Raw genomic sequence first — 12055 nt, 5'->3', positions numbered from 1 at the left:
AAGTTTTAGGTGATTTGGAAGTGAAACGTCAAGGAACAACCACGGCGTTCGACGACTTAGTCACTTATGTGCCTCATATGTGGTTATGTGCCTAATTGTGTGTTTCATGATTTAATGAGGTCATTATATGAGTTATTATGGTGTTTATAGTTAGTGTGTCTAGTTTCATGAAGCTTTGAGGTCAAACGTCCAAGAACCTCCATAATGTTCAAAAGGTTTGCCTTGAAACGACCTTGTGTGTCTATGCATATTTCATCGAGTTTTACGTGTTCGTTTTGAATTAAATTCATGTGAGAGGTCCTAAACTTATATAAAAATATATTAGGGTTGAAAACATCCAGGTAAGACCCCACATAGGACCCGCAAGGGGCCATAGAAGGAGGACCCCAACTTGGAGCTCAACACTGCCAGGTAGTGGCAATCGACTACCACAAATGACGGCCAGTCGATGGGTGGCGTCGATGGATCCATGTGACTTGCAGGTATAGGAGCTGCAGAAGAAACCAACAGAACCCATCGATAGGGCGTCGTCTCACCCACGGAATGTCAATGCTGGGCGTCGATTATCACAACCGACATGTCAACCCCAGACGAAACTAACGTCGTTAACCTCTCACAGGACGCAGACAAGCCTACTTACGTCATTCTTACTTTACATAGGTTAATTTTTAGCGGAAAATTTGAAAAATATTGTTTATTAACATACTTATAAAAATATTCTCATTAATACGTAATTGTTCACCTTCAACAATCTAACATTAAGAGATAAGCAACTGAAAGAAACAGTTCAATTCGTAGTAAGTGTATAATTGCCAAAATGGCACCAATACATAGTCTGAATAAAAACAGGAAAGAAACGCTAGTGGAACATGCTCCACTAGCTCAACTCTAAAACTAAGCTAGAATATAAAACAGTAGCATCCTCGAAAGCATGAGGACCTACATCTCCGGATGAATGCTGGACGTCAGTTAGCTGCAACGATGATCCAGTAGCTCCATCGTCAACCTGTACATGTACCTAAAAATAGTACAGTTTGTATTGGGTTAGTACACACTTGTACTAAGTATGGTTATATGCAAGCACACACCAAGGACTTGCATGGGAATGAATGATTCTTTCCTAACAACATGATTTTTTGTAGTCAAGTCAGTGGACTTGCCAAATAGAGATTACGAAAGTCAATGAGATTTTCTAATTTGGGTTTTGGAAAGGCAGTGAGATTTCCTGATTTGGAATAGGAAATTTATGCCATGAGATTAACATACATCATCATACTTTTCACATTTTCACACAACATATAACATGTACCCAAAGCACATATCATATAACATACAACACGATTTGCATGAAGTACATAACTTCTTTAATATCATTCATTCATATGCCTTGAGACCTTGGAATCATGGACTTAACATCAAGACATCCCAGAAATGAGGGCTCAACAGATGGGACCTCAACTAGGGAGTCTTTATTAGAAAACACAGAGACTGCATACGTACTCCATTTCAATTCATTCATAGGCCAGTGTAAGATCCAACTATACCTAGGATGTAGTTTATGTCTTTCATTAGGTCCAATGACCAATAATGACCTAAGGTCATTACTTGAATCTAACTCATCTTTTGATTATCCTATCCTAACAGCTCCAACACCTCCGCTGATGTAGATTCATCTCCCTCTATGTGAGTACGTACTGGAGACTCTTATGATCTGTGAATACATTAACATGCACTCCATACAGATAATGCCTCCATAGCTTCATTGCAAACACCACAACTGCCAACTCCAGGCCATGAGTGGGATAGTTCTTCTCATGAACCTTGAGATGTCTGGAAGAATAGGCTATCACCTTACCAGCCTGCATAAGAACACAACCCAAATCAACCCTAGATGCATCACAATAGACAGGGTAATTCTCACCACACTTAGGCAGAGAAAGCACCGGGCTGAAGTGAGTATGTCCTTGAGCTCCTGAAAACTCTCCTCACAAGTCTCCGTCTATTAAAACTTGGCCTTCTTCTTCATCAAAGCTGTCAGTGGGGTAACAATGGAAGAAAAGACCTCCACAAACCTGCGGTAGTAACCAGCCAATCTCAGAAAGCTACGGATATCAGTGGGAGTAAGGCACTTTGTCTAGTTCTTAATAGCTTCAGTCTTCCTGGGATCCTCCTCTACACCTTGATCGGACACAACATGACCGAGGAAGGTCACTGATCTCAGCTAGAATTCACACCTGCTGAATTTGGTATACAACTGATGTCGTCTAAGTACCTGCAAGGTTAGCCTCAAATGTTGTTCATGCTCTTCCTTGGTCTTAGAGTAGATGAGAATGTCATCAATGAATACTATGACGGAAGATTCAAGGTATTCGTGGAACACCCTGCTCATGAGATCCATAAATTTAGCAGGTGCATTCGTGAGACCAAATGACATGTCTAGAAACTTATAGTGACCATATAGGGTACGAAATGTCGTCTTTGGGATATCTCCATACCTAACCCTAAGCTGATGGTACCTTGAACGAAGATCAATTTTCGAAAAGAAACTAGACCCTTGGAGTCTTTCAAACAGTTCATCTATTCTAGAAAGTGGATACTTGTTCTTAATAGTGACTGTGCTGAGCTGCCGATAATCGATAAACACCCTAAGGGTCCCATCTTTCTTCTTTACAAACAACACTAATGTGCCCTAAGGGGATATGCTCGGCTGAATGAAACCCTTATCAGTGAGATCTTTTAACTGCAACTTCAACTCTTTGAGTTCTGCTGGAGCCATTCTATAAGGAGGAATAGAGATTGGTCTAGTATCGGGTTCTAAGTCCATACCAAAATCAATCTCTCAGAGGGGAGGATTCCGGGTAAATTTTCAGGAAACACATCTAGGAACTCATTCACTACAGGCACTGAGTCTATGGAAGGAATGTCATGATCCAAATCATTATAACTCACAAGATGACATATTAACCGCTTGGACATCATTTTATTGGCCTTAATATTTGAAATCAAGGGATTAGAACGACTCAAATTGTACCCCTCCCAGACTAACTCTTTTTCATCAGGGAACCAAAATCTCACCACTCTACTACGATAATCCAAGCAAGCATAACAACTTTGAATCCATTCCATGCCAAGAATAACATCAAAATCATGCATAGGTAACTCAATCAAGTTTACACACATAGTCTTACCACTTACAACTATTGGGAAGTCCTTGTATACTCTAGCAGGTCTTACATTTTATCCTAAAGGTGTACTAACCATTATAGGATCATGCCAAACTTCAGGCATTATTTCAAAAGTAGAGCATGTAGAGGAGTCACAAAGGAAAGTATAGACCCTGGATCAAGCAACACATAAATAGAAATTGAGAATACTTGCAGCATACCTGTGAAAACATCAGCGGACTTCTCCTGCTCCTCTCTACCCTTCAGGGCATAGAATTTGTTCCTCTTGGGAGGTTTGGCTGTTGCTTCACTCTATGGTTTAGGCCTAGGCTGAGCATTACATCCAGCATGACCTCTGTTCTATGGACAGTCTCTAACCATGTGTCAACTCTTAGCACAACCAAAGCAGGCATTAGTTCCCTGTATGCACTCTCAACTATGATCTCGGCCACACTTAGCGCACTTTTTCTTAGGATGTTGCATCTCACCTCCATTGCCCCTCTTGGGTTCAGGTCTGCCTCCTGTAGGTGTTGTACTCCTCTGAAAGTTAAAATTCCTAAACTCTATTGCCCCTTCTTGAACCTGGGTTGTTCACAGACGTAAAAATTATTTCTGTGGCTTCCATGGCTAGGACCTGGTTGATATTGAGACCTAGGCCTCCTAACATCACAAACACCTCTCTTGCTGCGGTTGTCCTCCACCTGTTGGAAATGCACCATCAACCTTGAAAGGTTCATATTATTATATAGCATCGCAGACCGACACTACTCCTCCAAGTATCCATTTATTCCCGTGAGGAACCTGCTCATCTCATCCCTACTGTTCAAAACCAAGGAAGTACCTTACCTGGATAATTTCATAAAAGCTCAGTACTCTCCTCATTCTTGATATTATATACCTAGGAAAGTAACATACCTTGATAGCTTAAAAAATTTCAGGGAATACTCTCTAACCGTGATAGAGACTTGTTTAAGGTTGATGAACTCCTCAACCTTGGCTTCCCTCGTCTCTCTGGGGAATAACCTCTCCAGAAAATTTGTCTTGAATAGCTCCCAACTGACTGGTACTTCACCTAAAAAACGGCTATCTTGCCACATCTTGCACCAAGTCTGTGCAATATCCTTGAGCTGATAAGAAGCCAGCCCAGCCTTCTCAGTATCTGTGGCCTCCATAGCCACCATAATCTTATGTACTTAATCTACAAACTCCCGAGGATCTTATGATATCTTAGACCCTATGAAAAAAAGAGGGTTCATCCTCGTGAAGTCTCGCAACCTGTCAGCCATGCTGCGAACCAGTGGGTTCTCTCTAAACATCCTGCAGGTTGACTTGGGCAGTCATAGCATGAGCCTGCATCGTAATGGCCTGTGCCATCTGAGCCAGATATGCCCTCACCTCAACATGGTAGATGTGAACTTATATTCCTCAAAATTTAAACTAGTGCTCTGATACCCACTATGTCACTTTTCACGATCGGTATTTAAACCCCAGACGAGACCGGCGTCGTTGACCTCTCAAAGGTCGCAGACAAGCCTACTTACGTTATTCTTACTTTACATAGGTTATGTTTTAGTGGAAAATTTGAAACTTTTTATTTATTAACATTTTGATAAAAAGATTCTCATTAATACGTAATTGTTCACCATCAACCATCTAACATTAGGAGATAAGCAACTGAAAAAAATTGTTTAATTCTTACTAAGTGTATAATTGCCAAAATCCACCAATACATAGTCTAAATAAAAACAGGATAGAAACGCTAGTGGAACATGCTCCACAAGCTCAACTCTAAAACTAAGATAGAATATAAAACAGTAGCATCCTTGAAAGAATGAGGACCTACTATCTTCAGATCAATGCTGGACGTCCAGATAACTACAATGATGATCTGGTAACTCTATCGTCCACCTGTACCTACACCAAAAAATAGTAGAGCTTGTATAGGGTTAGTACACACTTGTACTAAGTATAGGTATATGCAAGCACACACCAAGTACATGCATGAGAAATAGTTTTTTCCTAACAACATGATTTTTAGAAGTCATGTCATTGGACTTGCCAAATTGAGATTTAGGGAAAGTTTCCAAATTTGGATTAGGAAAGTCAATGAGCTTTCAAAATTTGGGTTTTGGAAAGTCAGTGAGATTTCTTAATTTGGTACAGGAAAGGTATGCCATGAGATTAACATACATCATCATATTTTTCACATTATTACACAACACATAACATCTACACATAACACATATCATACAGCATACCACACAATTTGCATGAAGCACATACTTTATTTAATATCATTCATTCATATGCCATGAGACCTTGGAATCATGGACATAACATCAAGACATACCAGAAATGAGGGCTCAACAAATTAGACCTCAACTAGGGAGTCTTTATTATCAAACACAGAGTCTGCTTCGTTCATTCATACGTACTCCATTTAAATCAATTCATAGGCCAGTGTAAGATCCAACTATACCTAGGATGTATTTTAAGTCTTTCATTAGGTTCGTTGTGCAATTACCAAGAATGACCTAATATCATTACTTGAATCTAACTCATCTTTTGATTATCCTATCCTAATATCTCCAACACCTCCGCTGATGTATATTCATCTCCCTCTGTGTGAGTACGTACTGGAGACTCTTATGATCTGTGAATACATCCACATGCACTCCATACAGATAATGCCTCCATAGCTTCATTGCAAATACCACAACTGCCAACTCTAGGCCATAAGTGGGATAGTTCTTCTCATGAACCTTGAGATGTCTGGAAGAATAGGCTATCACCTTACCAGCCTGCATAAGAACACAACCCAAATCAACCCTAGATGCATCACAATAGACAGGGTAATTCTCACCACACTTAGGCAGAGAAAGCACCGGGCTGAAGTGAGTATGTCCTTGAGCTCCTGAAAACTCTCCTCACAAGTCTCCGTCTATTAAAACTTGGCCTTCTTCTTCATCAAAGCTGTCAGTGGGGTAACAATGGAAGAAAAGACCTCCACAAACCTGCGGTAGTAACCAGCCAATCTCAGAAAGCTACGGATATCAGTGGGAGTAAGGCACTTTGTCTAGTTCTTAATAGCTTCAGTCTTCCTGGGATCCTCCTCTACACCTTGATCGGACACAACATGACCGAGGAAGGTCACTGATCTCAGCTAGAATTCACACCTGCTGAATTTGGTATACAACTGATGTCGTCTAAGTACCTGCAAGGTTAGCCTCAAATGTTGTTCATGCTCTTCCTTGGTCTTAGAGTAGATGAGAATGTCATCAATGAATACTATGACGGAAGATTCAAGGTATTCGTGGAACACCCTGCTCATGAGATCCATAAATTTAGCAGGTGCATTCGTGAGACCAAATGACATGTCTAGAAACTTATAGTGACCATATAGGGTACGAAATGTCGTCTTTGGGATATCTCCATACCTAACCCTAAGCTGATGGTACCTTGAACGAAGATCAATTTTCGAAAAGAAACTAGACCCTTGGAGTCTTTCAAACAGTTCATCTATTCTAGAAAGTGGATACTTGTTCTTAATAGTGACTGTGCTGAGCTGCCGATAATCGATAAACACCCTAAGGGTCCCATCTTTCTTCTTTACAAACAACACTAATGTGCCCTAAGGGGATATGCTCGGCTGAATGAAACCCTTATCAGTGAGATCTTTTAACTGCAACTTCAACTCTTTGAGTTCTGCTGGAGCCATTCTATAAGGAGGAATAGAGATTGGTCTAGTATCGGGTTCTAAGTCCATACCAAAATCAATCTCTCAGAGGGGAGGATTCCGGGTAAATTTTCAGGAAACACATCTAGGAACTCATTCACTACAGGCACTGAGTCTATGGAAGGAATGTCATGATCCAAATCATTATAACTCACAAGATGACATATTAACCGCTTGGACATCATTTTATTGGCCTTAATATTTGAAATCAAGGGATTAGAACGACTCAAATTGTACCCCTCCCAGACTAACTCTTTTTCATCAGGGAACCAAAATCTCACCACTCTACTACGATAATCCAAGCAAGCATAACAACTTTGAATCCATTCCATGCCAAGAATAACATCAAAATCATGCATAGGTAACTCAATCAAGTTTACACACATAGTCTTACCACTTACAACTATTGGGAAGTCCTTGTATACTCTAGCAGGTCTTACATTTTATCCTAAAGGTGTACTAACCATTATAGGATCATGCCAAACTTCAGGCATTATTTCAAAAGTAGAGCATGTAGAGGAGTCACAAAGGAAAGTATAGACCCTGGATCAAGCAACACATAATCAGAAATTGAGAATACTTGCAGCATACCTGTGAAAACATCAGCGGACTTCTCCTGCTCCTCTCTACCCTTCAGGGCATAGAATTTGTTCCTCTTGGGAGGTTTGGCTGTTGCTTCACTCTATGGTTTAGGCCTAGGCTGAGCATTACATCCAGCATGACCTCTGTTCTATGGACAGTCTCTAACCATGTGTCAACTCTTAGCACAACCAAAGCAGGCATTAGTTCCCTGTATGCACTCTCAACTATGATCTCGGCCACACTTAGCGCACTTTTTCTTAGGATGTTGCATCTCACCTCCATTGCCCCTCTTGGGTTCAGGTCTGCCTCCTGTAGGTGTTGTACTCCTCTGAAAGTTAAAATTCCTAAACTCTATTGCCCCTTCTTGAACCTGGGTTGTTCACAGACGTAAAAATTATTTCTGTGGCTTCCATGGCTAGGACCTGGTTGATATTGAGACCTAGGCCTCCTAACATCACAAACACCTCTCTTGCTGCGGTTGTCCTCCACCTGTTGGAAATGCACCATCAACCTTGAAAGGTTCATATTATTATATAGCATCGCAGACCGACACTACTCCTCCAAGTATCCATTTATTCCCGTGAGGAACCTGCTCATCTCATCCCTACTGTTCAAAACCAAGGAAGTACCTTACCTGGATAATTTCATAAAAGCTCAGTACTCTCCTCATTCTTGATATTATATACCTAGGAAAGTAACATACCTTGATAGCTTAAAAAATTTCAGGGAATACTCTCTAACCGTGATAGAGACTTGTTTAAGGTTGATGAACTCCTCAACCTTGGCTTCCCTCGTCTCTCTGGGGAATAACCTCTCCAGAAAATTTGTCTTGAATAGCTCCCAACTGACTGGTACTTCACCTAAAAAACGGCTATCTTGCCACATCTTGCACCAAGTCTGTGCAATATCCTTGAGCTGATAAGAAGCCAGCCCAGCCTTCTCAGTATCTGTGGCCTCCATAGCCACCATAATCTTATGTACTTAATCTACAAACTCCCGAGGATCTTATGATATCTTAGACCCTATGAAAAAAAGAGGGTTCATCCTCGTGAAGTCTCGCAACCTGTCAGCCATGCTGCGAACCAGTGGGTTCTCTCTAAACATCCTGCAGGTTGACTTGGGCAGTCATAGCTTGAGCCTGCATCGTAATGGCCTGTGCCATCTGAGCCAGATATGCCCTCACCTCAGCATCAGTCAACCCAGCTGGGTTAACTAGCATGGCCACTCCTTCAGTTGGATCCTAGGGTGATTCTTATTACCCCTAACAAATGCTCCTCTTCTTCTCTGACCATTAGCGCTCCTAGAGTTCATTCTTTGAAAAACAACAAGGATTGATGTAAGACACGCTCGTAACACCAAGTACTCAGACATTAGGAAAGCACGATAAGATCAGAAGAAGGGAAATTTTTCTTACGCATCATGCAGTCTCTAATCAAGGATAGTGGTGCACTTCACTACCATGACTTAGAAACTACTCAATGTGGTTGACGTGAACTTATATTCCTCGAAATTTAAACTAGTGCTCTGATACCCACTATGTCACTTTTCACGATCGGTATTTAGACCCCAGACGAGACCGACATCGTTGACCTCTCAAAGGTCGCAGACAAGCCTACTTACGTTATTCTTACTTTACATAGGTTAAGTTTTAGTGGAAAATTTGAAACTTGTTATTTATTAACATTTTGATAAAAAGATTCTCATTAATACGTAATTATTCACCATCAACCATCTAACATTAGGAGATAAGCAACTGAAAAAAATAGTTTAATTCTTACTAAGTGTATAATTGCCAAAATGCACCAATACATAGTCTAAATAAAAACAGGATAGAAACGCTAGTGGAACATGCTCCACAAGCTCAACTCTAAAACTAAGATAGAATATAAAACAGTAGCATCCTTGAAAGAATGAGGACCTACCATCTCCAAATCAATGCTGGACGTCCGGATAACTACAACGATGATCTGGTAACTCTATCGTCCACCTGTACCTGCACCAAAAAATAGTAGAGCTTGTATAGGGTTAGTACACACTTGTACTAAGTATAGGTATATGCAAGCACACACCAAGTACATGCATGAGAAATAGTTTTTTCCTAACAACATGATTTTTAGAAGTCATGTCATTGGACTTGCCTAATTGAGATTAGGGAAAGTTTCCAAATTTGGATTAGGAAAGTCAATGAGCTTTCAAAATTTGGGTTTTGGAAAGTTAGTGAGATTTCTTAATTTGGTACAGGAAAGTTATGCCATGAGATTAACATACATCATCATATTTTTCACATTGTTACACAACACATAACATCTACACATAACACATATCATACAGCATACAACACAATTTGCATGAAGCACATACTTTATTTAATATCATTCATTCATATGCCATGAGACCTTGGAATCATGGACTTAACATCAAGACATCCCAGAAATGAGGGCTCAACAAATTAGACCTCAACTAGGGAGTCTTTATTATCAAACACAGAGTCTTCTTCGTTCATTCATACGTACTCCATTAAAATCAATTCATAGGCCAGTGTAAGATCCAAATATACCTAGGATGTATTTTAAGTCTTTCATTAGGTTCGTTGTACAATTACCAAGAATGACCTAATATCATTACTTGAATCTAACTCACCTTTTGATTATCCTATCCTAACGCCTTTGATATCGTTTATTTTGATTATGTGCACCATTTAAGGGTAGCCTCATTCATTCATTAAGAACTTCAACTTTAATTAACATAGATCATGCGAGCATCATGAAATCCAGTGTCTCCCCCACACCAAAAAGAGGTGGAATCAATGGCCAAAGTGACCCAAAACATGCTAGCGTACATGAGAATTTTAATCACGCGAGATCCCTATATTGGTTGTACATGTTCGAAGACTAGGAGATATAAGGAGATCCATACCCGGCAAGCTGGACAGTCTCATCTCATGAGAGTAACTTGAACCTCCGCCCTTCCCGAAATAAGGCATCACCGCTCATAGCTAGCCTATCGGTGCTCAGTATAAAGTTCTATTTCATTCATCTCAAAGGTCATGGAAGCTGGATTCTAGTATGTGGACCTCATATCTCATTAGATGTTTTCTAATCTCATAATTAGTATTAAGTGTGTTAAGCTCAATACTTTCATTAGAGTGTTCATAGAGACTGGTCTCTTTATTATCTTACACTCTCATAGGTGAGTACATTTTGGTAACATTTACTTAGGCTCATTTGAGATTACTCTCATAATTTACATTATCCTCATATTATTTTTTCACCATATTCCTTATCATTAGCACCTTTGACTTTCATAGTTACTCACCTCTTATTACGTGAATGTTTATTTCATCATATGCCAATACACTTGGCCATTTAGTGTGTTTCACAGCCTTGCTTACCCCTTCTAGGATTTCACCATTTCATTGTTCATTTCATCATTTCATTGTTTATTTCATCATATGTCAATGCACTTGGTCATTTAATGTATCTTACACTAACACTTAACCCTTCTAGGATTCATCATTTGCTTATATACATCATAGGTTCACTTACTTTTAAACGTATGCAGACTTGTGAATCTATACGCACAAACCATGGGGCTTCATTCATAGTTCGTTAAGTGATCCATACATTCCTAAGATTATGTAATACAAGGCTTATGTATCTTGTATATATACCAAAATCTTGATTTTAATCTAAGTAGGTATCATTATTTTTGGATATTTTGTTCACGTGTGACTTATATATCAACACTGAAGTGTGGGAAAGGAAATCCCAATTTGAATCACCTAGATAACATTTACATTTTTCATTGATTATTTTTAATTTCAATAACATTGGAACTCTAGATCGAACTCCTACATTAATATCGTATCTTAAATTTTCTACTTGGTTTCTTCTTAAATTGTTTGAAGGGGTGTCGGTTCTAACTCCCGCAACCTCTTTCATTTTATTCTTTAACTTTCTCTAGGGCATTGGGAGGTTCTGGGTTCGAAACACCATAACCTCCTTTTTTAAATGTTTAATAAAAACTCACTAGGCTAGGCGTTTTGCAATGATGTTGTCAGATCGAGCCCCTACAGCCTCACCTTATTATTTTTTCTTAGTTAATTTGACTTATCCTTTATATCCTTGAGCTTGTGGGTTCGATTCCCACGCCTCACATTTTCATTTTCTTTATTTTCTCTTGTTGCACTCGCTTCCTGGAGGTTGTGGGTTCGATTCCCACGCTTCTCATCTATTTATTTTAATTCTCATTCTCTTTTTACTAATCCAGCAGACCTAATTTTGATTCCCCCAAGCCCCCTTTTCTTTTTCCTTGCTCGCAAATTCCAGTATCTAAAGGGTGAGGTCAGAGGTTCGAATCCTGGTGGCCTCATCTCTGTAAAATGTATTAAATTTCCAGATTTCAACCCCCCTTTTGAACGAAATTTAAAGTACACTGAGCTGGAAATTTATTCAAAATTTTAAGCTTCCTTTCATCAACCTTTTCATATTAGTTTCTTAGGGCATTTCACCAAGCATTTAGTGCATTATTAGGTGTAGTTTTGTACTTACACTAGTCAAGCGTTTTCACTCAA

The 12055-nt window shown here is 39.6% G+C and overlaps 1 protein-coding gene across 1 annotated transcript; it reads right to left on the bottom strand.

Moving 5' to 3' along the window:
• Positions 1–5743: 5743 nt before the first annotated feature.
• On the bottom strand, positions 5744–8451 carry LOC138347550 (uncharacterized). Its single transcript, XM_069295846.1, has 9 exons — positions 8186–8451; positions 7905–7971; positions 7624–7791; positions 7492–7582; positions 6933–7015; positions 6623–6795; positions 6379–6487; positions 6116–6178; positions 5744–5965 (listed from the first exon to the last, which is right to left on the bottom strand). Exons 1-9 carry the CDS (start codon positions 8449–8451, stop codon positions 5744–5746), a joined length of 1242 nt encoding a protein of 413 aa, XP_069151947.1.
• Positions 8452–12055: the final 3604 nt, after the last annotated feature.

Source organism: Solanum lycopersicum, chromosome 3 (genome assembly GCF_036512215.1).
Source record: "Solanum lycopersicum chromosome 3, SLM_r2.1".
Lineage (NCBI taxonomy): Eukaryota > Viridiplantae > Streptophyta > Magnoliopsida > Solanales > Solanaceae > Solanum > Solanum lycopersicum.
This window is presented reverse-complemented; position numbering and strand designations above follow the sequence as displayed.